At 39.3% G+C, this 27,180-nt stretch overlaps 2 protein-coding genes across 2 annotated transcripts; both read right to left on the bottom strand.

Moving 5' to 3' along the window:
• Positions 1-1,120: 1,120 nt before the first annotated feature.
• On the bottom strand, positions 1,121-19,307 carry dgkaa (diacylglycerol kinase, alpha a). The gene is made up of 24 exons (XM_082518926.1): positions 18,862-19,307; positions 12,036-12,139; positions 11,623-11,699; positions 10,300-10,429; positions 10,043-10,117; positions 9,913-9,962; positions 9,749-9,823; positions 9,337-9,453; positions 7,679-7,796; positions 7,419-7,507; positions 7,185-7,304; positions 6,874-6,972; positions 6,547-6,633; positions 6,334-6,407; positions 6,166-6,240; positions 5,950-6,035; positions 5,772-5,861; positions 5,439-5,599; positions 5,283-5,347; positions 4,808-4,898; positions 4,495-4,681; positions 2,359-2,476; positions 2,121-2,181; positions 1,121-2,021 (listed from the first exon to the last, which is right to left on the bottom strand). The coding sequence occupies exons 2-24, from the start codon at positions 12,109-12,111 to the stop codon at positions 1,947-1,949; spliced, it is 2,196 nt and encodes a 731-aa protein (XP_082375052.1). The 5' UTR covers positions 12,112-12,139; positions 18,862-19,307; the 3' UTR covers positions 1,121-1,946.
• Positions 19,308-20,685: 1,378 nt separating this feature from the next.
• rnf41 (ring finger protein 41) lies at positions 20,686-25,547 on the bottom strand. Its single transcript, XM_082518785.1, has 7 exons — positions 25,403-25,547; positions 24,519-24,601; positions 23,299-23,407; positions 22,932-23,203; positions 22,694-22,829; positions 22,259-22,362; positions 20,686-22,157 (listed from the first exon to the last, which is right to left on the bottom strand). The coding sequence occupies exons 3-7, from the start codon at positions 23,386-23,388 to the stop codon at positions 21,803-21,805; spliced, it is 957 nt and encodes a 318-aa protein (XP_082374911.1). The 5' UTR covers positions 23,389-23,407; positions 24,519-24,601; positions 25,403-25,547; the 3' UTR covers positions 20,686-21,802.
• Between the last annotated feature and the right edge of the window lie 1,633 nt (positions 25,548-27,180).

Raw genomic sequence — 27,180 nt, 5'->3', positions numbered from 1 at the left:
GTGCCTTCAAGTGCACCTCGGATCTTTTCTGATTCGTATTGAAACAACAGCAAACAGTGTTTATCAAGACAAAATAAATAAATGCCGTTAGTTTCTTAGCTGAAAGAAAGAAAGTCGAAAGAAAATCAACCAGTAGGTAAAAATGTAATCCAAAAATTCCAGAAAAGAAGACGGAGTTTCCGCTTATTTGCTAATATTTTCTAAATATTTTCACTATAGGGACAACTGATAGGACAAAACGATACTTCTGATTTTTAGAAGTATCAGACAAAATTATCAGCTGAAATACCTCAGCTTCTCATACTAATTGGTAGCAGTTTGAATGTTGGATCACCCACTTCAGCTTCCTTCTGTCTTTAGAAATCTTAATGAGTCTTTGCCAAAAGAGATTAAGCCTGCTGCAAATGAGTGCTGGATCTGAACCCAGGCAGCAGGACCATTTGGATAGATTTAAATCCTCTGATAAGGTGACGCAGGAAGGTTTTCATTTATGTTTATTACCAGCCCATGCATTATGAATCAGTCCAATATAATAAGTTGACTGATGATTTTCTATCCTTTTGTTAAAAGTTAAAAAAACGATTCTGCTTATTTTTCTTTAATAACATTGAAAAACTGCTTTGATTATTTGCTCCTTCATCAATTTGGGTTATTTCAAATGAGGGAGGAGCTGCAAAAAAGCAAATGTGCCTTGCAGAAATAATCGTGTGTAAATTTCATTAGAAACCTGGGGTCTTACATAATGTTCTGTGTGGCCGACTGTTTGCATTACAGTTGTGTAAACCTTTGTGACCACCAGCCATTGACAGAGTTTCCACAAGTGTGTCATTGTGTTGTTAGTGCTCACACTGCTGTGACAGCAACATTTGTTGCTTTCAAACCAACCTTTAGTTGCAAATTTAGTGTTTTTATTACTTGTTAAAATTCAGCAGGGGGAAATCTGAACAGATTATTGATCCGTGACACTAAACAGATTAATCTCTAAGATAAAAAAAAAAAAGTCAAAAGTCTTTCCCAGAGAGAGACTTTGATGAGAGGATGACCCAGGACTAAAAAAGTTAGCAATGCCCCCTTGTGGTATGTAAAAATTATCGAATTGTAAGAAGTACAAAACAAAAACTGAAGTCCAGGTGATTTATTAAAATCTTTACACAGTCACTTATTACATCAACATCCTTCTGATATACTGGAATGATATGATTTATAAAGCATTTAAATAAAAATAAACATGTTTAAACATATCTTAACCAATAAGTTCGAATTGAACTCATCACAAATTACAAATTAAAATCAACATATCTCAGCTTTATGCCCTCACACTCATACTGATGCACACAAACACACACACGGGAACAGCAGGCAGTGAATCAACATGCAGCCTCTTTGCTATTCCCAAAAACACTTTCAAGTATCTTCAACATCACTGAAATATAGCTTTGTCTTTTCTTCTGTCTTGGTTCCAAATTCACACAAACATATTTCTGACTTTCTTTAAAACAACAACGAAACAGCAATACTACATGGTCTATGCTCAAAGTGCATGCCTGTATGTTCGTCTACCTAAGCCATAATGAAGAGAACAGCTAATAAAGGCACATGGAGCTGAATACTCTACTCTTCGCATGATATTCAGCTTGCTTTAAGTTTCTACAGAGCAGCACTTCCACTTAGCACTCACACAGCAAGTGTTGAGTATTGATAGAAAACACTGAGAAAATTTGGTCAGAGTCATTTTTGCCACAATGCGTACCATAACATTTGTATTTGTATCATGCCATGCTTAGTTTATGTGTTACAGTAATGCAGAACTTTTGAAATAGTTATCCTAACTTTGACTGTCACAATGCAGTTTTTCTACAGCATACACATCCAAACTGATTTTATGTTACAAAGAAAAAGAGTCAGTTGTCTATTTACAGCAAACACTTGCATGTCGTCAGTCTGTTTCATTTGAAAAAGCCAGATGGTTTGGCTGGAGGACCCATCAACATACAGGCTTGATTCTTGTGTGTGATTTGAATCTGTAAATTAAAAAAAATATATATAAAATCAGGCATTTCAGGCATGTGACTTCATTACATTAAGCAGCCACTGTGTTTCTGTGCCTGTGCAGTGTTTACCGTGCAGGGAGGTTGCATCCACGGTTCTCCATCTATCTGCATTGGTAATGCTTTCTTTGTCCTACGTGTAGAGAGGGATAAACAGAATGCATCAGGATGGTCATGTGTCATTAAAATGTAAATGTATCTTCTTATGTAAATTAACTAATGATGATCCCTAACTATGACCCACTGTTGAAGCTGAGAGCCCAGCCTTGTCATGTCTGAACATGTCCATGTGCCTTTTTTCCCCCCTCACCTGATGGTGATCTGAGACGTTTTCGCGAGCCGCACCGCGCTCTTGAGTCCAGTGTAAATCTGGCCCATCTCCATCGCTCCTTCAAGGCCGACCACCTCTAATCGCCGATCACTGAGGTCTGACAAGAAAGCAGAGGCTAATCAGTCCAGAGAAGGAAGACAAGATTGGGCCTGAGGCAGATGCCACTTCTCATATTTAATGTGCATCAGAGTGGAGATCGATAACAACAGCGGTTTGAAGCACACCAATGCATATCAATAATCATACATAATGTATAATCATCATGCACCTGCAAACAACTGCAGTTTACGTGCACAAGTTTCTCTGTGCATACAGTGGCAGGATGGTTGGACTCAGGTCTTGGCTGACAGCATAGAGATGAATAGTTAGGAGGAAACGGGTTTGAGAAGCAAACCATAACTAACCACCAGTGCAGAGAACCTCAAGAAAAAGAAAAAAAACCAACATTTTTGCAGAAGCTGGTTTCTGCTTCTTAAGATTTCAGCTGAGATGTCAACAGCTTTCAGCCTGTATGCGTCATCGTTTCTGGGAAGTTGGCTAATGTTAGCATGGTGTCATTCAAGCACTGAAGAAGCACGTGGAAACTTAGCATCCCTTCTGTGAGAAATTGGGCCTACTTCAAATGAATGCTGAAATCTTCTGATAAGATGATGGAGGGACATTACAGTACAATCAAAAGAAGATAACACATAAACATTTTTTTTTGCAGATAAGAATACAGATGCATTGAAATTTTGGCTTGCTATTCTGGTGGCTCGGTATCATAAAGTTCAATAACCAGATTACACAAATAGCACCAGGTACTTATTTGTATGTATGCACTAAAACCATGCATTTAAGTGTTAATATTTTGGCAAGTCAAAAAAAAGTTAAACACTTCATTCATTTCATTTCATTTATTTGTTCATTTTCAGGCACAACAAATACCTATATTGAACATAAAATGGACTATCGCTTTCAAAGAGAGAAGAGGGGCTGCTACAAATAAATAGGATAAATAGGGATTATCTTTAACTGTGAATTATGTAGTAAATATGTTTGTAGTAGAATCCAAGAATAAATATATGGAGATGGACAGAAGTACAGTATAGTACAGCATAGATGACCTTAAAGGGGTCAAATTCACGTACACAGGGTTATGCTGCCCTCAAGTGGCCGGAAAAATCAGTAACTCCACATTCAAAGTTAGAGCAAACATCATCATATGGGTTCCAGTTTCATTGGACTGTTATTATAATTTGTGAAATTTAGAAACAGAGGAAGTTTGGTTGGAATAAATCGATTTTTATTTTTTATTACACCCTCTAGTACTGTTGCTAGAGCACTAACTAGACTAGAGCACTAACCCCCTGTCTTTTGGAGAAAATTTGGAAATTAAAATGCAAATGACTACCGTGTATTTTGGGATTGTCTGGTTATTTAAAACTATCAAAGAGAGAGATATGGTGCCCGCAACACATTCTTAATGGTGAAATTCCTCTAGGAAGTAAGTTTATATACTCTGGATATATACCAACAGAATGGATGAAGAGAGATAAGTACTTAATGAACACACTGCTGGTGGCTCGTAAAAAGACTCATAAAGGAGTTGGTGACAGGTTAAACTTTGTGAAAAGTCTAATGTGTCTATGGTGAGTCGATGAGTCAGTGAACCTTACTTCTGTCCAATGACGCTGATGCTGATGTGAGTTTGAGGATAAGCTGAACTTTTCTATCAGTAAATGCTGCTGATAACATTCACATAGTGAATAAACTTCCCTATGTTGAAGGAAGGAATTTAACAAAGGGAAAATGTAATCTTTAGGACACTAAAGCAAACATAATGTTAGCTTATATCCGTCTGACGTTGTTTAGTTTTCGATGTTGCTGGTTGTCAGTTGTTGCATGTCTAATTTGCTGACAAGAAATCGTTACAATATCAGAAAGAAATAAACATATTATTGCACGTTTCTGTGTATTAGAGCCGTGACTTCAGGTCAGGAGATGAGGCTTGTGGTGAGGATGAATTTAGGTAAACTTTATACTTGCTGCTAATTATAATTTCATTAATTTCATTGTGTTCTCTCAGGACCACTGCTGTTAGATCAGACATAATACAGGTCAACTGCAAAATACCTTGGGAAGTCACTTTCAGGATTTCTGGATTGACGATCACCTCCGGCTCTTCCTGCGCCGTCAGTCCCTTAGTGTCCACTTTTTTGGTCTCACCCCACAGGTTGGACCCACCATGCATGCTAGGAATGTTCAGGATAGCAACACCCTCAAGAGACACAGCACTGAGATCCAGGGGAGTACCGCAACACTGGAGACAGTACAGCGCACCGCAGCGTTAGAGTGAAATATCAGTGCGCTGTCTCTGATTGCTGTTTTGTATCGAGGCTACTTATTTCAAAGTAGCAAACTGCAAACTTGTGTGCTGCGCTCTCACCTCGATTGTTAAGTTTTCGCTCAGTTTTTTGCAGGAAGCAGAGATGGTTTCTGAAGTGGCAAATTCAAAATACCACAGCTTGTTCTTCATTCTGCCGTTAGAAAAAGCGTCTCCTTTAGGTTTATGTGATACTTCACTTTCACAGAACATTTTCTCCTTTTAGTGCACGCAGCGCTTTAGAAAGAGTAGGAGTCAAGCAGCAACACTTGGTGCCACAGACATCTGCTGTCACCTCGAGCATTCGTGCCTTTTACTGCTTTAAAAAAATCAGTAATTGCAAAGGCAAACAGGAAATATAGAAGTCATGTTGCGAAGAGAAAATTTGCTGTCTTTTAGCTCTGTTGTGTTTTTAAACTGTGCATCTGTTAAGCTATGAAACACTGTTGTATTGCTATAAGCAGGAATGCATTCGCTTTGTTTACTGTTCCTGACAATGTGCCCTAGAGACACATAATATTCAAACAAATATGCAAACCTGCTGTTGAATTTCTGAGGATGTTTTTCCCTCATTGTGTGAAACCGGTGGGCAATGGAGGCATCCTGCAAACACAAAACAATATAGCAATTATACGACCTACTAAACCGAAAATAAAACACTTCCTCTTGTATTACACATTTATGAGAAACTCACAACTCCAATAGAGAAGTAGTTGTTGATTATTTCATATGGCACTGGGTCACCCTCCTCTTGATTCTCATCAGTGATAACCTGCACGCTCCAGCGATCCATCAGCACCTGGGAGCTCCCCTCAATGTCTTTAAGAATACGGTTCAGATCTTCACCATCATACCCTTAAAGATGAAGACAAGAGAACTGTAATTTTGAGAACTTGCTGAAGCCCATTTAATTAGTGCAACCACTGTCTGAAAGCACACATAGACAGTGGCGCCATAACGTGAAAATAGTGACGTGCAAGTATTATCTTATTTACATAAGGGAACACTTCATCTCTTCGTTTCTCACCTCCTCCCCAGCGAAGGCATCGAGCAAGGTCATTTCCTGTGCCAAGAGGAAGTACAGCAACAGGTGGCCGCACCAGCAGATTGCCTTTGTCTGAATACAAAAAAAAGGGAAGGAAATACAAAGCGTGTAACAATCAATTTCACATGTGATGTTGTGAAGTTTATGCCAACAATCTCACCTATTGCATCGAGAATCCACCCAACTGTGCCGTCTCCACCGCACACCAAGATCCTGTACTCCTTAAGATTTCTGAAGAAACTCAAACTGAAAGAAATGTGAAAGATATTTTGGGGGGAAGTTATGGAGGTTTAAGTAAGTACTCAGGATAATGTGGTAAGAAATAATCTAATATTAAAATCAATTTGAACAAAAACTCTTGTATCACTTTACTTACCCTGGTCCAGGGCCACCATTTGAAAGGTTGTATACTTGTCGTGGATTCAGTAAAAACTGAAATTTGCGCAGCACTCTGAAATAAAGAAAACATAAAGAAAACCAAGTTGCACAATGTTCATGGATTTGAAATCTCTTTTTCCAGTAAAATATTCTTTTCCGAGCTCACCTTTCTCCCTGCTTACCACCACTTTTAGGGTTGACGAACACTAGAAGAGGATGGGCGTTCAGCACAGGGCAGATCTGATGATTAATAAACAAATGTTACAGGTATTATACTAAAGGAATATAAAAAGCAAACCCCACACTAATAGCATGGTGTACATTTTTGAGCTCTTGTTATTCAGCTTTAATGAAAAGCTTTTGCTTGCATGAATAATACCTGAAGCACTTGTCCGTCAGGAGTGGTATTGAGCTCGCTGTCATCTCCTGACCCAGAGCAGCCATTTTTTACATTATTTGGTCTCTCCTTTAGGGAGAACAATAAAGACAGAGAGTAAATAAATCATTAAAAATATCATAGCGTTCCTTGGATAAAAAATATCTACACTGTGTACCTAACAAAATGCCACACAGGTGAGAATGATTTACCAATGAAAAAAACAGCCTCTGGCCGATGTTATGCTTTGCGTTGGTGTGAGAGAGGCACTGTTTGCGTACTCTCTGAGCTGTGCATTTGCTTGAGATGTGCCTGAGGATAGTTGTGTACCTTTATAACAGGATATATGGCCCATGGAGGAAGAATATGGTCTCTGAGCAGCCCACACGTACACGGTGTTGACTCTTGGTCCACACATTGATCATGACGCTGTAGAATACAAATAAAATTACTCAGAAATACAGTGCAGATTTAGAGCATACAATAAAAAAAACTGTATAGAAAGGAGGCTTCCTGGATTCAATAGATACAAATGCGCACAACAATTCCAGAATGCAACTAAATCAAATCTCCTCCTTGATTAGAAAATAATTTACTCAAATTTATTCCTCAGTGAGTCATGCACTGATATGTTTGCTCACCATCGTGTGGCACCACACACAGTGTTTGCCTGTTAGGCCTTGTAAGCTCTTGATCTTCTTCTGGCATTTGTCACACTTCCTAGAGTCACAGTTCCCACTCACCCAGTCGTGTGTTGAAACCTGAAAAGTGAGATGGATTTTAAATTGTCCATGTAAGAGCACTCAGACATAGCATGAAATCAAATTTAGACCGTGCATGTGACTGTAAAGGTTGTCATGGAGACATCAGCATACCCCTATTTCTTTCTTTGACTTCACGTATGTCCTGGCGCAAGGTGCCGGGTTCTTGTTTGCACAGCGACCGTGGACTGTGTATTTGCAGGCTGCACAAAACGACACACAAACCAGCTGTCACATAATTTGTAAATACATATAAATTACTGTGGTAAATGTCAAGGAGGCAGATGAGCATTGATTAATCCCAAAAAAAAAATCATGCAATTTTCAAATTAGACACTTCCTTGCGCCCTCTTCTGGTTAGTTCTTGTACTCACAGGTGCAACACAGTCCCTGCTTCCTCAAACCCAGCAGCATGCTGTGACACACGTTGCAGTAAACAGGCTTGTTAAAATTTTTCATCCTCCACAGGTGTTGGCCGTCTTTCTGGGTCATCTATTTGTTGAAACAACAGTCAATGAAGAAGTCAGTGCAAGAAAGGGAAGAATAAAACAGTTTATGATCTTTTATTTTGTGAATATGATTTTTGAACAGAAAAATATATGTTTGCAAGAACAGAAGCTGTTCTCTCTTCCAATTCTTAGATATTAGTTCCACAACAAGGCATGATTTTCATCTTTTGCACCCATTCATTATTAAACTTAATGAGATGGCTCATTATGTAGTACTCTACATATCATCACACAACGCACAACTTCATGGACATTCAAATCAAAACTATCTATAATCTCGCTTAACAGAAGATTATAAAATTGTTTCAATCTGTTTACTGAGTGGTCAGCGTTCTTATCCAGATTAGATACTGAAACATTTTTTTTTAAATGACAGGATGTATCACCCTTTCACTTGCTGCAAGAGGATCAGTAGACAGAATTGCGAATCAGCATACAGGAACTGTGAGGGGGCTGAATTCATGCACCCTAGGCTTCAAATGTCCACTGGTGGCTAGAAATAGCTGGAGGGGAAGTCCCTGGCATTGTTGCAGAGGCCAAACACACAATCTAGTTTGTGGGTTTAGGTCGCTGCAGCTAACTGTCAAACAGACTGTGCGTAGCTCTATATTGTTGGCAACACATTAAACATTGATAACACAAAGCGGATCTCATCAAACCCCTTTAAAGTATAGGGCCAATAATAAATGGATTCATTTTAAAGGGATGAAATGAAAAACTGAATTGTCAATGGAGAGTTCTGTTTAACTCTTGTGAATACTAGCCTCAGATTAATACAACCGGTCAATGCAAGCATGTGTAACTCCTTAAGTATTTATAATAAAATAAAATATACCAGACTTGTATACAAATTGTACAGATGGTGGTGGGAAACTGTTACTCTGTTTGGGATTAAAACATTTTAGGAAAAGGTCAGAGTGACACGTGAGAAAAGTCTCGCAAGAGAAATTCCATTAGACCCAAAGATGTTTCTGCTTGGTTTGTAGTCCCAAAAATAAAATTACAAAAATAACAAACAAATACGCTTGAGCTCTTTGGGTTTAAGTTTTTAAGTGCTGAAAAGCTGAGAGTCTAGCTCTGAGTGGAAGGGGAGGTGCAAGCATATGAAAATGTTTCTTTAATTACATGGATTGGCACATACCAACAAAGGGAAACCCTTTTTGTCATTTGTTTTCTTTTAATCTTAGGGTGCTTTCCTTTAATTATTTCCTTAGTTGTATATACACGGCCTTAGCGCTAAGCACTGCTATATCATTCCAGCATTCATATTGTGCAGAATAAACGGAAAACACAAAGGCATTCTGATGGTGCAGAGCATGGAAGGAATGAGATTACCACACCCTGTAACAGTGAGTTGGCAAAAAGGGCTTTAGGGAAAAGGAGGAGGAGGCGAAGGACAGAGGCGAGGCATGCGAGGCCAGGAATTTACAAGAGTAGTTACCACTTTGTGAGATATCTGCTATAAAAAAGAAATATATTTGAGCTTGGACTTTGGAGCCAACACACGCTCCTTTTAAAAGCACCTTTAGACCCAGCAAGACCAGCAAGGGAACGTTGTTCATGCCTCCTTGTACCCACTCATCCAGAGAAACTGTGCCGCTGCTGTCAGCATCAATTGCTGTCATCATGTCCTTCAGAACCTGATGAAATCACATTCAGTTGTTATTATCCAATCAGCACACACGTTTCTATTACTTAAAGGGCCATGTGGTTTCTGAAACTAGTCGAGCTGGAATCTGTAAATTGTATATGCAGAGAAGCTTATCACTTTATGAACCTCTGGCAAATGAGTAACAAGAAGTGCCATATAGTGTGTACCCGACACTGTTATGGATGTCTTGTGCAAATAAATCTGTCTTCACATACATTTACTATACGTTACCTAAGTGCAGTGCATGCAGAACATTTGCATTACATTTATATTCTGGGACTTACCGGCTTGAGCTCTGACACATCCCAGTCGAGATATTCTGCAGCGTGCATCATCTGTGCAATAATCCGATCCACTTCCTGTTCAAAATGTAGCAGGCTTGTTTTAGTGTTGCGGCTGTTTTGAAGATGTTTTAAATATACTTTAAAAGATTTTCTCAACAACTTACAGAGCTGTCCAAAACTCCATTCCCATCTCTGTCATAAAGCCTGAAAGCAACTAAAGAAAGAATGGAAATGAAAGTGGAGCTGCTAGATGAGTCATTACTATTTTGGGCACAAAAGAAAACAAAAACTCACACTCCAGTTTGTCCCTGGGCTGGCCATCTTCAAGTAGAGAGAAGTAACATGAGACATCTTTAAGGAAGACTTCCTCTACAGGAGAGATTGAGGAGAGAGAGGAGGCTGTGAATTCTCTAGTTAACATATGTATACAAACAGTACGATGCAGGGATGTGGTGATAACTGCACGCATGCCAAATCGGCCATGAGGCAAAAAGGGTCGGCTGAAAAGGCGGTAAGCTGTTTGTATGCACGGTGCGTATGTATAATCTCACTGGTACTGTCTTCTTGGCCGGGTTCAGAGTTTTGAAAGGAGCGGAAGAGTCTCTGGCAGAGATCCACAGGGAAGTCCTCCACTTCTAAATATGTCTTGAGAAACAGACGAAAGCCTTCTTCATTGATGCACTGGGAAAAAAACATGAATGGGAGAAGCATGTTCTGTTTACAGCGGTCTAGTGAAGCGCGAAATGAATGGGTTGAAGCTTATTTGTATATAATATGCTTGTTACTTCTGAAAATAAAAAAAGATAATACTATGAACAACTGTGTGAAAAACGTATATTTTACAAGCGTCGCTTTATCAGCTGTTCTAAGCTCAAATAGGGATTGGCAAGATCTCAGAAGCCTCAAAAGCTTCTCAAATAGATTTAATCAATAATTGAAAAATGTACCAAAACAAAGTGTCTACAGGGTGTCATGTGACAATGACATAAAACAAAAAAATAAGCTCCTGCTTGAAGATTTCAGTCCATCTGTCTGGCATGGCATCTGTGTTTCTCACATGATATTATGCTGCAGGGCTAACAAGCTGTAGTCCCCTGATAATGGTGAACTACAAACCCATTTCTTGTTGCTTATGCATTTCCATACTTTTTACCCTGCAGAGCTGCCCGAGTAATAAATAACATAAATGCAAGGCAGCCGGATCACACAAAGAAAAAAAAACAAGGGAGAGAGACTAACGGAGCTGCAGCACCAAAACACAACATTTCCAACAAATCATTTAAATGTAGTCTTGTAGCCGTATTTGTATTTTGACAGCAATTAACTTGTAACTTTATGGACGCAACTGTGTTCTCTCCCATTATGAAAAACAACATTTCATTCTTCTAATTAAACTCAAAGTGGCAAATAAACTTTCACTGCTGTAATAAATACTTAAGAAATTATTGTATTTGCTGTCTTCACAAATTACTAGTCAGCATCAGCCATTGATTTGAGCAGTCTTTTTTTTGCTGTTCAATCACATCTGAGCTTACACTGCATGAGGAAAGCCAGCACACTGTTAAACAAGGCCTTGCTGCGTGGGCAAATCTAAGGAGGTAATTTACATTTGCAGTCTCGCTTGAATACGCTGACGATATTTCTCATGGACAGCTTAGTCAGCCTGATCGATACTGCAGGTTGAAATCTAATTCATCAGCGAAGGATAATTAATAACTGCCCAATACACGTAAATCTTATTCTCATTTTACAGCGAACAGCTACTCTCAGACCTATTATTCTGTTGAGCTATGAAGCTTTTAGATGGCATCTCTGTGAATTAGTTTTGGAGAGATGGATTTGACTGTGAACAGCAGGACACTCTGTCCCCTCACCTCTCCATGCCTGTGCCGGGCCAGACTGCCATCTGCATAGAATTCCCTCAGCACATCTTTCACCTTCAAGTTGTTGTCTGGAAGCAAAGACACGCAGGTCACACAGGGATACGCACGCATACTTCGTCCATTCGACTTTGTGTGCAAACGTTTTTAATCCACACTTCTAAATGTCATCTGTGTATATGATTACACCATAAATATAGATTTATCTGGAGTACAACAATATATATATATATATATATATATGCATGCTCAATTTGCAGAAAAAGAGAATGTGGTAGACTGCTACCTCCTCTAGATATGAGAAACCATGAGCGAGTGTAAATGAGTGTGTGTGGGTGGAAGTGGAAGTGGAGGGGGGGTGTTAAGCGCTGAGAAAGCTGCCTGCCTGCCCGCCTGTCTGTACTCACATTCAATGTACTGTTGTAGCTGGATAAAGTCGACAGGGTTCAGTTCCTTCACCTCTGGGTTTGTGGGGGAGGACATGGTGCCTGCTTCTGCACAAACTGCCTGCCTGTGAACAAGCAGGCAGCGAGAGAAACAGTGAGATGTAGACGGAGAGAAAAGAGAAGGTGGGTGCACGCTAGCCTGCCTCTTTGTAAAACATAAAAGCGTGGCTGCAAGCAAAAGATAGCATCTCTCATCTCGCTCTGTAAAAATCCATGATTATAGACAGGGAGAATCGCTCTTAACATCCAAACTTTCTTTGAAGCAGAAGCAAGAGTACACAGAACTGTGCACACATTAAAATGTCTTTAATCAGAAAACAACCACAACAGGGCGTTTTTAAATCAGAACGCAATATTGTCACTGTGGTCCAGGTGCATACGCCCACAGTTTTTCCTCAACATGATAACATTTTTCCTCGTATGATGCACTAAAATGCAACTTCACTGCCAAACACAGCAAACTTTAAGCACTTGTGCTTTTACACTGTTTGTTTTAGATCTCACACCACCAGAGTATGCGACTAGCCAATGGAAACTGGGCCGAAAGGCTTTCAAAAATAATTTGAGGCTAAATTTTCCCATGATGCCTTGTGTCTAGGGATTTTTTGCACCCAAAGTCTTTTTCCATGTACTCACTGGCCCACATTAGTTTTGCAAAGTACCAGCTACAGGGAGTATTTTGGTTTCATTTAGGACAAGAAGATGCACTGGTGTGTTAAAATGCACAGATAAACAATAAAACCTTGTGGAGAGGTTGCAAAAACCAAACTGGCTCGTCAAGGGGCCTCCCCGTTAAACAAAAGGAAGAGACTTAAATGTCACAGAAGGCTGAAAGACAGCGTGAATTTGAATCTGACACAGAAAAAGAGCTTGTAAGTTCAATAAAAACTGGCCCGGCAAGTCATTCAGAAGCAAGGAAGCGTGAAGTGCGGATGAAGATTTGGTATGTTACTTTTAACGACTCCACATGATGGGGGATGAATTCTATAATGACAGGAAAGCATACAGCTCATAACTAATTAAAGAAAGAGGAGAAACTGGTTAATGGAAGGGAGCAAAGTGGCATCCTGACATCCTGTTTAATGTTGTTTTAGATGTGTGTGGATAAAAATGGTTCCTAAGGAAATGCACGGATAAAATCAATAGCAAATTTCTAGTATACCTAACATACTCGTGATCAATGTTCTACAATTAGGTGAGCCAGGAAATCTCTCCATCACGTCTGGCACCAAGAAATAGCACACGTGCTTTTCTGATTTAGTATCCATTTCTTTAATGTTAAGGCAAAAAACGTGCCATTTTTCTCCCATCTAGAAATGAAATATTGAATTAATAATCAAACAGAACCCTTGCTGTATTAAATAAAGGAGAGGATACGTAGGTACAGTGTTAAATATTGCTGTAAAACTGACAAGACTCAGGCTGTTCAAAGATTTTATGGCTCCTCTGAACTTGTCACGAATTCTTTCTTTTACACATTTTCTCATCTATTATTATCCTGTCATCCTTTTGCTAAATTTACTTGGCTTTTCTCAAAAGGATTACACCAGCACTGGTTTAACCCCTGAATACTCCACATGACAGAATATTTTGTATTTGTCATTCTGTGCTATAAATCACAGCGAGCTACATTAGGTTTTGTCTGAATTATATTACCATGATGAGGCAATGCAGGGAAGACTTTTTATAAATCGATCTGTTCTTCTTCAGCATTCTTGTGCAGCGGTAATGGGTACTTAAAACCATTAAATACCGTTTATATAACACTCTCTAAGAGTACAAGTACACTATGTGAAAGTTTGAATCGTCTCCTAATTGATTTTATTACTGTTTAGAAATGGAAACTGGAATGCAAAATAAGACTTCGAAGGCAAACAACAACAAAATAGATTCAGGTTTGAAAAACTGAGAACACTAATCTGATTATGAACAAACTTTAAAGCACCCACTAGAAATGATGGTGATTTCATGCTTAAAAATGTGTTCATTAATAAAATTATTACAAGAAAAATCATTTTTGTTTGTTTCTTATTAAAGACGAGTTCCATGCACACGCTGCAAATCCAGTCTTATGAATAACAGAATAAAAAAAATTCATGGTGGTGTTCCGTCCGGGCTGACGAACTGTAAATGTGCCGTTCACACAGCTGTCTACAGGTGTTTTCACACATCTATGTGCAGTCTGTTTAGGCATTAGTGAAGGCTGCCTGCACCAAACAGGAAAATCAGAGTACTTAAAGAACGTCCTGAGAAGATGAAATGAAATAATCTGAAATAACACCCACTCCCTTTGAATCCATTTGCTCTCTCTTTGGGCTCCGAAAGGTTCAGGCTGTCCTCACTTAATTCCCTCAAAAGGTCAGAGCCGTTGCCTAGCACTTTGTTTATGCAGCCGATCAGGTGGGCCAGGTTTTTATCGACAGCAAAGTGACACATGGAGGAATCATGAGAAGCCATCTGCTACTGATCACCAGATTACAGCCTGAACCTCTTTATTCTATAAATGTTCTCCTGTCTCCATCTCTTTAAAAACTGCCCCAGAAATAAACTAAAAACAAGCTTACGAGTGAGTTTTTATTTGCAGATAAAAAGACACCTCATTTTCGATACGTTTTAGGTGTTTTTTGTTCATGATGTCATGAACAGCGTCGTGCCTATTTTCTCTCCTTCCCAGAGCATCATGGTCATCATCATCACCATCATCATCATTATTGTCTGGTTCCACTAGATCTTGAGCCTATCTGAGTAATCTGATTCCACACTTCCTGATTAGATAATGATTTGCATGCACGATGCAGAGTGGGAAATCGGGACCAGTCAGGACAGGAAGAAGCATTCTATGTTCTCAGAGGACGGATGAAGAGTGTAATGCACACGAGCCAGTTGTTTACACTCAAAAGCATGGGATGGATTTCTTTGAAAAATTATGGCCTTGACTAAATGAGCTTACTAAAGTGGGCATACATATTTCAGGAGGTTTCACAAATGCCTGAAGCTCGGTAAGACCGAATACAGACCATGTGACTAAGTCAGGTCAATAAGGTCCCACTGATAACATTAAATGGCAGATACCTTATGAAGGAACTGTTTGTGTTCCTTTATATAAAGTTTATGTGGTAGAGTCTTGGCTATGTAAATTCATATTTGGCCTAAAAAGAGTACAGTTCTTCTACGTGATTTACTTTGATTTGCTCGACAGACAGACAGTTTGAGGTATAACTGTTTAAACAAAATGTTGCTCCATATAATCAGTACAGAATAAATGATGCAACCTATTCTGAGCAGCCGTGCACAGAAGCTACTGGCGCAGTAGTGGTTCTTCAAATAGCACTGAAGAACAATTTAAACGTTAAAGTGGTTAGCAACGACTCGTGACAGAAACATCGACTTCCCAAATAAACTTCTGAAAAAAACCACCTGTCTCAGGCCTGACAGCGGCTTTAACTTCTGACCACTTGCCCAAAAGAAAAAACACCAAAGCAACTGCTTTCACCACACGGACAAAAAAAAACCCCAACAACAACAAAAAAAACTACAAAAATAAAACTGGAGGATTAAAGCGACAGTTCCATTTACATTTTCCTTAACATATGGCAAGGGTTTAATTATGAGCTCTTAAAGTCTTCATTTAAAACTGTCAACGACCCTAAAACCACCATGTTTACAACAGGCACTTGAAGGTATACTTGGGGATGACCTTTTTCCACGCAGGCTAATGTTTGTGCAAGCTGTCATAACGCCTACGCCTTGTGTCAAGGAAATCTGCTGTTTTGCAACACTTGCAGGGTGTAAGTCACTGACTCCGTCATTCTGCGGTTGGAAAACACTGCGTAGGTTCTTTGAAGAAAGAGAAGTCAACATACAATGTTGGCCATTTGTTTTTCTCTCGAATCTACAACGAGTCTGCTCATTGAACCGTGTGCCGAATGCATCGGGTTAACACAAGTGGAAGGACAGACATGTTTGGTTGCTATGGAAAGTGTTTCCCTACATCAGCTGCTCTCTGTCAAAGTGCTGCCATGGGTGACTAACAGGTAGGAGGATCCAGAGGCAGAAAGGGGGGGGGGGTATCCATTAGAGGGAAGGGGAGCCCAGTCATAACTGTGAGTCTTCCCCCTTCATCGGTGCCTCCTCCCACACCACAGGTCTTGGTTGGCCTTCAAAACTAGAGGACACGCTCCAAATTGCGTTCTACATGCAGATGCTACTGTGACTCATTGCATGAAGAGGGAAACACTCCCCTAACTATAAAAGGACTGTTTGCTTAAGGGGTCAGTTTGCAGGTTAAGCCTGAAGTTACAAACCACTAACTGGTGGTGGTGGAAAAATGGTACTTCTGCACATTTATGTAGTGCTTCTACTTCTGTTTTGTTTTGTTTTTTGGGTTGTTGTTTTTTTTTGGGGGGGGGGGGGGGGGTCATCTTCAGTAAAACTTCATTATAACTTTCATCAATCAGGATAGATAGATAGATAGATAGATGGATGGATGGATGGATGGATGGATGGATGGATAGATAGATAGATAGATAGATAGATAGATAGATAGATAGATAGATAGATAGATAGATAGATAGATAGATAGATAGATAGATAGATAGATAGATAGATAGATAGATAGATAGATAGAGCGCACAAAGCTGGGCCAAAACAATTCCACAGTCAGAATTGAGCATGCTCTGTTAAACAGGGCTTTCCCTTGTCTACCACTGTTTGGTGATATTTGAAGAATGCAAACTGCAGGCTCCAGTTAGGAGGAATACTGGATAATGTGAACATAATAAACATGGCTTGTAAATCAAGACAAAAAAAGACTGAACAAAAAAACAACAAAAGCTATTCACTACAGCATGAATCACACATTTCTTGGAAATGTAGGCAGGGCTTTACATGCTCACAAGCTTCAAAGGGAAAGCAGCCCATCACTCTGAGTTCAGACTTGAATGTGACTTATATAATAGCTGTGTGTGCGTGTTTGTGTGTGTGGAGACAGCCCCGTAGAACACCATACTGCCTTCAGAAAAAAAACCCTCAAACCTGCCCAGACTAGTGAGAGTGCATGCTGTCATATAAGGGCCACATTGCTTTTATGGTGTGACTGTTTGCACTTATCAGGGAGTCTCGTCTGGTTCACCCACAGATCTCTCCACAACTAAAAATGAAACAAATGTTACATTTCTTTTAAAATGATCTCAAGTGCTGTTCAGCGGTATTTTCCACTATCATACCAGTAATTTAGTCTTTTCCATCCGAAAGAGCTATAATATACAGATTCGGGATTTCCTGCATTGAACATTTTTAAATGGTTCAGTCAGAGCCAGAAAAACCAGTTTTGTTGATTGAGGCTTTATTAATTCTTGCATAATACATATTTTTATTTCAAAATGGTCAGCACTAATGTGGAAATAACTGGACTTCTGTCAAATAAGATACCTAATCTTTGCTTTTAACTTATGTGATCTGATCATGCTTACTTGTGTAGTTACCGCCAACTAAAGACCAATTATGAACTGGGAAAAAACCTGTACTTTGAGGAATTTTCTTCACTGGAAAGGATCAGCGTTACAAGTCGCAGCATGCTACCATGGTGTGTTACTGAAAATTACTGATGTAGGACACTTCATGCCATATTCACAGGTAGTAGCTCATTCATTTTAGGCTGGTTTGCTAATATAATAAAGGAAGGGAAGCTCATCCTTTCTCATATCCTGCAAAACTATAGCTGGAACATTAAAAATGTGCAAGTTAAACCGAAAGTCACAGAATGGGCTGAATTCTACTTAATTTACATCCTCTAGCCTGTGATGCAAACGTGAACAATGGCACAATTGACCTGACTACACTATTGATTGTCTGTTCCTAAAAACCCTCTTGCAGCCGCAAACAAATGAGCACCTCGGAGCCTATTCAGCGTTAAAAATAACCTGCTCACAAGATGACAAAGGAAAAACTGCTCTGTAAATTAAATCACTTGGATGTAAAGCGCTTGCAAAACTGGAGAGTTTGGGACAAAAAGAGTGGTGACGGGGGGCACAAACCTGATATCTAGACTGTCCTGTATGCTTTCTTTTTCCACTTAACATGGGGACTCGTGTTTTGCAGACATATGCCAGTGAAAGGAGAGGTTTGAGTAAACAATGCAATAGTGCTATTCACCAACGTGCCCCATCACCTACTTCACACCAGGAAGGATTTTGCCTTCCCAGTAGTGACGAAAACTCATACAAAAGCCCTTATGGGGTGTACTTATTGTTTTTTCCCACTGGTGTAGCACCATACCCTGCAACACCTGTAATCTCAGATGGGGGTTACTCAGATAAAGTCCTATCAGGCAGTGTAATCACCCAATAACCTGTTTGTCGAGTATGCTGCTGACATGCTTGGACAAACAGAAAACAGTAAGTGTTTTACATGAAGTATCTTCAGGTGTTTAGCAGCCTACATGGTTACCATTTCCTACTCTGACACATGAAATAGGCTGACAAAGGTACCAAACTTATTGGCAAAGGGAACTGAAATTTTGCATGTTTGTGGGGATTTTTAAAAGGCTGATCTGCTGAGTGAATTACTCTGTTATTAGCAGCAAAAAAGCACCAAGCTGAAATTCATCGATATCCTCATGAATCTGCTCGGATCTTTTCATTCAATTCTTAATAGCAGCGCAAAACCAAGACGAAATTTTACTCTCTCTTATTTGACTGGGGCTCATCTGCAGCCGAAAGACGTATAGAGGTTTGCTAAAACTTCGATCAATGCGAACGGTGCAAGGTTTTGTTTTTTTGTCATTTACCTTTCCGCCGCCACTGTGTTGGTTGCCTTTACACAGTCCGTCTCGACGCTTTGCAGAAGAAAAAATCAAAACCAAAATCCTGCTCTCAGACGCGAAGCAAAGTGGTCGTTAACTTTAAACGGAGGCGGCGAGGTCTGCCGAGTGGAAGCGGTGAACTACTGCGCAGAGCAGCGACTGAGGATCCCTCCGGCGAAGCACCGCCTCAGCTGATCTGCGCCCTCCTTTGCTAGCCAATACACACCCGTTATTCCGGTCCCGTGCGTCCATCTGCAAAGTTAGAAAGTAATGCTTCGTTTAAATTATGCAGCTGTAAAAGCGCAGTTATCACTCTGCATCTTTCAGGAAGTATACGCTAAAAGCTGCACCGTAATGCTTTCAACAGTTTTATCATTTGCAGCGCTGTTGTTGTTTTTGGTGTTGCTGTCCATCGTGAGCCTTTTTAAAGTGATGAAGCTGACGTCACATGTTAAGGCGCAGAACAAAAAAAGCCACCGTGGTTACAATAAAACAATATCACCGTCTAACCCCTTCAAATTGCTTGTAACAACATTAACAAAAAATAGATAAATAAATACTAAACTTATGGCTACTTAGACTACAGACCTCGAGCCACCTTGGTGTTGATAGAATTTGTTTATAGATAGTGACCAATAACGATAAATATTAATTGTATTTGCGTGGTTATAAGCCTTATAGAGGCTACGCTGCTATCCGATGTATGCTTTTAATCAAATAGTGAGTAAACAGTGAAATACTGTAAATACTGCGGCTATGAACTCATATCTTTAACAAACAGTGCGTATTGATATCGAACGTGAACAAAATCCGGGACTATACTATTGCTGGCGAGTTTTACGTTAACTTCATCCAATTAGAAACGAGTATTTTGTTATTAAATAATAAAAGTTTTGTTTTTTGTTCCTTTTTACTTCATTACATTTGTACACCACTAACGACGGATACGTTACAGATAAAATGAAAAATTGAACTTACCATGCAAGATGTCTGTTATGGGTGAACGCCGTACAGCTTCTGGTGTTATCGCACAGTATGTGAATGAGTTGCTCACGCAGTAGCCCATTAATATAACAGAGAAATTCAAACAGTTGCACTGCCTGTTTATTTCCTAACAAACACATATATAGCTGCAGTATAATGCAGCCACACTTTAAATTTTCTTAAATGAGGTGAATGCTTCCTCTGCGTCTCCATTAAACCAAGTTCTGTTTATTTAAATTATGCTTCTTGTGGAAAGGCTTAAGTACTTTATTATACATTTACACATATTCTGAGGTGTATTGTAATATTCTGGCCAGTGCGGTACTGCAGCATACCAGTCCTCAACCAACCACATGACATAATTATATGTGTGGACTTTAACAAGAACCACAATATTTGGTAAAGCACATGATTTCACATTCCACTGAGCACAATGGTGAAGGATTAAGCTGCACAATGAGGACGAGGCTGGCAGGAGAGGATAACAGACATGGAAAACATGTGGGTGTCTGGGTTAGAAAAGGAGAGTGAGTCAGGTCAGAGTAGTCAGACTTTTCCCCCCGTCTTTAGTTTTGTGGTTAAACTTTCCTCTTTTTTCGTAAACTGGGACAGCACCACCTCACACTCCATATTGTGACTTCTTACAGGCTGCAGCAGTTTTCTCTGGACTTAAATCTTTATATAAAGCAGTCAGCTGAAGTGAATTATGAAGTGTACTTCCCAGCAGTTCTCTGATGACATGTTGTGGTAAAATAAGGAACTGCATTTTTTCCTAATTAGGAAGCCAAATAAAAACTCAGGCTTTTCCAATGACAAAAATCCACCCAGATTTTACATTTTATTACCTTGTCTGTACAACATGGTACATAACAGACACATAACAAAAACAATAACAAGGAAAATAGTAAAGGGAATTATCCACTTGTGTGGGTTTCTATAACAACAGCTTTTTTTGCTCGTCTTACTACAGCAATGAGTGACTAATGGCGAAGCATTTCTCCTCTTGAAAGCCTTAAAAGTGACTTTACAAATACTGGTACAATCTCCAAGCTGTGTCTGGTTTTAGTGGCATTTCAGCAACAATGTTAGCCAACTGTGAATAATGAAAAAGATGTCCATGATGTAAATGTCTATATTTAAATCAGAAATGAGCCACAACACTTTTTCAAAGCTCATTATACATAGTCATATCCCAAACTTTAAAACTTTCACTAGACCCAACATACAGACTATATGTACAACTGAGGCAACAAACAGATAGAACACAAAATCAATTTCTTTCTGCAGTGAACTTCAAATGCACCGATAAAGGCAGAGCTCCAAATGTCACATGATAACATCTTCAAGCATAATTGTGTGAAAGGCAACACAATAAATAAAACAAATGGCACGGAAGGTCTGAACAATCTAAACTGAGAAGCACAATGTCTCTGGGAATATTCACAGGAAACTAAATACTAAAGCAAGCACGTCCCTGTAGACAGTAAGAGAAGCTGACTAAAGAGAACTGAGATTAACAAAAACAGAAAAATCTAATTACAGTGAGGAGTATAACATTTATAATTCAATATAGTATTTCTATTTACAAGCATTTATACAACAGAGCACATTAAACTGGGGTTTGGGCTTATTACTCTATCAGGACATGGAGCAGAACAATCAGATCATATAATGCACTAAATATAAACCTTGTAAACATCACATCTCACCTTTTATCTTAGATATCAGTCAGTTTAAGTTTATATTTGCCAGGTTCAATAAGCATTTGTCCTTACTTTAAGGCATAGGTATCAAGCTTAGGAGTAAGCCTAAGAGTTTACTTTAAATAAGCCAGATTTATTCAAAAGGTTTCACTCCAAAGAGAGAAATCATACTCATCACAGCAAACCCCCAAAGCAAAACGTCCCTATTCGTCGCTGGATCAGTTCAGCTAGCTGCACAGTTATAAGATCTCCTCGACTCCGTGCGCAAAGATCATAACCAGGCCGGGTTCCAGGATCATATCCTCCCCCATATGCTGATTCTCACAGGCCATCACCACCACTGCCTGCTTGCCAGGGATACGCTTGGCAACGTAGTTCTCATAGTAGCGCCTGTTCATCTGCCGCGTCTCGAGAGTGGCCAGTCCCTGCGGCCAATTACGCTCGTGGGCGTTTTCGATCAGGTCGTTTACAATCGAGAGAGGACAGCCGCTGTCTATGAGGGATCGCTTGATGACTGCTTGGAGGACAGCATCAGGAGTGGAGATCATGCCACCCCAGCGTGTCACTCTAGCAGGCTGCATGGAGTTTACCCACCTGAAGATTTAAAAAAAAAAAAAAAAGAAAAAAAAAAGAAAATTAGGAACTGAATTTATTTCAGATCAAATATTGGGAGAGGAAAGGAAAGCTTCACTTACTCAAGTATCTCATTGTACTCGATGCTCTCCTCAAGGTTTTGCAAGTTTGGGTTTGCACTGCGAATTGCTCTCATGTAGGCTTTTAGCAGCTGAATGTCTCGTTTCTGGAAATGAAAAGCAATACAGTGAATGAAAAACCTCTCAAAACTGCCTCAAGTACAAAATCTGTAACTGTCCATTTAAAAAACCCAAATAGATTCACATCCACACCAAAAAAAAAAAAAAAAAAAGTGCAATAAGAATGAGGAGACCATTGTTATTGCACGTCCATCAAACACATATAATAGGCATGCATCTGTGTCTTATACCACCAAGACATGGCACTCGAATTATTTCTGCCAAATATCATACAGACAGACAACTGTTAATATTTTATCAAGACTAGACTGAATATTTTGTCAAAAATATACTATTGTGTAGGCAAAATACTCTTACTTGTTCCCCCAGCTGGTGTTTATGTTCGGCTACAGTTTTTTCCAGCTCTGAAATTTTAGTTTGCTGCTGCTGGACAACGCTCCGCAAGTGTTTAATACAGTTATGATTGGGCAGCTCATCTTTGGGCATTTCAAGCCTGCAAGAGTGAGAAAAACAGAATATTAAGAAAGAAAAGAAAATTTAATACTATAAAATACAAAGGAGGCTTGTAAGGATTTATTCTATGGAATCCACTTACCCACATCCCTCCTCACAGTTGACAGGCCTTTTGGGGTTGTGCTCACAGTCCTTGAGATGTGACTGCAGCTGGTCCAACCGCAGTGTGGCTGTGCAGCCAAAGCTCGCATTATCACAGCTGATCTGAAGTTTGGACAACATGTTGCGCATAATGCGGGGCACAGGACGGAGGTGAGCCAGCGTCACTACTGTGCGGTCAACAGGACAAATCTGCTGCTGGGCAAACCACTGCGTTATACAGGCATTGCAGAAAGCATGCTCACAGTGTGGAGCCTGAGGTGGAAAAATGCATATGCATATAAAACAAATGTAATGTCAGAAATACAGATAGAATTAAAAGGTGGGGGGTATTTTGATCAAAGACTTGCCTGCACTGGTTCTTCTAACACTCCACTACATATTGGACACAACAGGTCTTCATCCACCTCCCCTTGAAACCTCGTAACGTCGTACCCCATGGTACATTACCCACACCTCCTGAACAACACACAAAAAGGTTTTTAGCCATATTAACTTCTTAGAGACAACTGTAGACAGATGATACTAATCTGTACAAAGACTAAGTATTTTTAATTCTTATGCAACAGAGAGGCACTGACTAATCCTAAATTTATTTGGGTGCATGATAATGACCCCAAAGTGATTTTAAAAAAAAAACACTTTTAGTGACAAGAAAAACACCAGATGGTACTCAACTAGCCTTGAGGGGTGTACCACAAAGCGAGACTAATAGGTCAGCAGCGTATGTCAAGCTTAAAACTCAAGAGTTTTCAGTGTCACAAAAGTGGTCACCATGGTAACTCATGTTAAACTTAACCTGGTCCAGAGCAGGTGTGTTCAGAGTTCTGGTTTACAATTGTGAGCAACTGCCACAATTTAATTGGTACTCTTAAAGACAGCATGATCCAAGTGTGCTACAGATTCTCTGCTGAAGGAAACCATTTTATATATAGCACCAGCTGAACAACACTAATAAAAATAAATGAAGCCATTACAGTGCATACTGTGGACCACATGTCATATAAATGTACATGTATTCAGTTGTCATAATTCGTAGTAGACTGCTGAAAATACAGCAGATTAGAAATTAATCAGTCAATTTGCTGTATATCAGTCACAGAGTATATTTAACCAATAAAATCAATTTAGCTTTGATCTATTGACAATGTCTAGCAGCAACAATTGCCATTTGAGGTATGTATGTTCTTCATAGATCTCTATCACACAATCTGGCAATTTCATGCTGAGAAGCAGTCATGTGCATCAAATTCCCTTTTTTTATGCAAGTGTGAGAATGAATAAAAATCTTCGTTTTTTTAAAATAAAGTTTTAGGTTTGGTAAAGCCAGCTAATGCAAAAAAACAAACAAACAAACAAAAAAAACAAAACCCCTGGATATGTTGAACCTGCTTCATAATACAACTGTGCTCAACACCATCAGCTCAGTCTGAGTTTACATAAAGAATCAAAAGCAGTTCAGATTCAAAGAACAAGGGCAAGTTTACCAAGACATGTTGACAAATTACTTGCCAAGCAAAGCCAAATAATCTGCCTAAATCCTTCACACGTTCAAATATTTTAAGCCTACCTCACGCACAAAAGGCCTCAAATGTTTCCATTCAGGTCCTGATGTTTTGCTGATACGTCACATCTGGTAAAATGGCCTCCTTGCTAAAAGAGTTTAAAAAAAAAGAAAAAGAAAAATTATAATATTCACAGTGATTGTTAGATTCATTACAGTTCTTGCATGGGACAAAATCCAAGATCGACGCAATTTATCTGGAGATATATTAAAAAAGACGTGAGCTCAGTCGTTTTCAAATTTTCTTGCAATAATCTATATTCTTTACCTAACAGCATCTCACACCTGTTTTATCCTTATGAACATCGTTTTCTGCTTTAACCAAAAAAATGTTTTAAAGGAACAATGACTCAAGACATTGAGCACACAGCCCTGTATCGATGCCCTTGACCTAACGTTGTGTAAATTAAACCCTACTATCACCTATGGCACCTAATGAGAACATCCTGTCATTCCAGCTGACTGGCTGATGACCCAATTTGACTGAAAGCGGCACATGTAGGCGATTTACAGACCCCCCATTTCTCCAGTTGCTCTCAACATGCCCTGCAAACATTAGCATCGCTAACGTTAGCTATATGGAAGATATTTCGTTGACAACGCTGTACTTTGCTCCAGTTATTTGGGGTTTATAATTAAAGCAACTGGGGTCAGCACACAAAAAGCACCTCAATGCTTGGATATAAGAACCCCTCTCTAGTCACGAATTACATGTAGCTATCGCTATTCCACTAACCATCCCTTTTAGCAAATACGGTACCGTTGGTTTTCCCTGGATATTAGCATCAAGCTAACCAGACAGAGCTCAGTCTAGGCGTATTACACAGAGAAATGTCCGCTTACAATTGCACACGCTAGAAGAAAATACCATAACTAACAGATATACTTACCTACGCGTGTATTAAACCAGTTCTTTATGACGAATTCTGTGGGGGGGGTTTTCAGACGTCCCAGTGTAGCTAGAAGCTTGATAGCCACGTCCTGTGCTACATCCTACACTTCAGCGTCGTTGAGACGCAAGCGAGCGGCGACGTCATGACGTACCGCTACAACGTTCGTTTGATTGGTCCTTTAACTTTTTTTTTCTCTCTATCCATCTTTCTATCTTCATTCATCTACAGACCACATTATAATACACGTTTACTCAAATCTGACTAGAACTACCAGTTAATTTTTTCCGTGATGGTTTCATTTGTAAAGACAAATATGGCACAAATACATACAGTAATCTGAAACAGACTTGAGCCACCTCTCATGTCTTTATAATTTGCTTCCAGGAAGCAAAATCTTGTATTTTGATCTTCTTGTATTTTTTAAAGTTCTCTTCAGCTATACGTCTTTAGGTTTCCTGGATGATTTTTCAAAGATTTTCTTGGGACATTGGTTGCTTTTTTCATTCATTTTCAGTCTATCCCTATTACCCACCATATTCAGATAAAAACATTTTTGTCTCTGAAACTACTTACAGCATTGCCTGAACTCTATTAGACAAGCTTTTTGGTACTTGAATGAATCATTCAAGCATTAAATTAAATTAAATTTGTCTGATTTTAAATTGCATCTTTAGGTACTTTGTTATTAGCAGCCTGTTGGAAGACAAAAGAAGTGGAAGGCCTACAAAAAACTGTGTCTGAATGTTATGTCTGTAACAAACAGGAAAACAGCCAGCAAAGACTTGACACAGGACCTGAGTAATGCATCATTAGAAATGGTCTCAGTGGAAGAGTGGCAGTCAAGAAGACATTCTTAAAATATGAAAACAGAAAATGCTGAGGTATGCCAAATGACTGACAATGAGTTGCAACGTGTGATTCAGTTTAGTTAAATTAAATTGTATTTACAGTTCATTAACAGTCGCCTTAAGGTGTTTTATATTGTAAGGTATACACTTGGCAATAATAAAGAGAAAACCCCAACAGTCACCCCAACTCCCTGTGACCAAGCAGCTGGTGATAGCAGGAAGGAAAAACTCCCTTTACCAGGAAAAAAAACCTCTTGCAGGACCAGTCCCAGTGAGGGGGATCCATCTGTGATAACCTGTTTAGTGTGAGGATGATGAATCCAGATTTTACGTTTTTGTCTCAATGTTTGGAGGTGGTCAGGAGAGAATTAAACAATGAATGGCTTAATTTATAACCATCAAAATGACCACAAAAAGCATACTAAGTTAAAGAATACCCGGACTAACAAACAAAAAAAACATACACACACAATGGATCACGATCCGTCATGGACTCACCTTCCCAGAGCCTAGACGTCAACAGTGTGGGGGTGACTTTGACAGGGAACAGAACACAAATTAGCCAACATCCAAAGAAGAACTTTGAATCTCTTTCAAGATGCTTATAGAACTATTCCTGAAGACTACTTAAAGACTAAAATGTGTCTAAGAGAGTTCAGGCGTCCTTTAGGAATACCAAATATTGATTTTCAATCTTGTTGGAGTTGTGCAAACTGCCTAATATACCAAATTTCAAGATATGTCTGTGCATGTAACTGAATTGCTGAAACCATTTGCCATTTTCCTAGCAAAGCATAAAGAAACGGAGGGTTGCTCATTACTTTTCCACAGCACAGCCACACAAATATGACACGATTCTTTCTCAGCCGTGAAAGAACATGATGTTATATTTAGGACAGAAGGTAAACAGGAAGGGGGAAAAAAATA

This window comes from Aulonocara stuartgranti, assembly GCF_965226115.1.
Source record: "Aulonocara stuartgranti genome assembly, chromosome: 20".
NCBI lineage: Eukaryota > Metazoa > Chordata > Actinopteri > Cichliformes > Cichlidae > Aulonocara > Aulonocara stuartgranti.
This window is presented reverse-complemented; position numbering and strand designations above follow the sequence as displayed.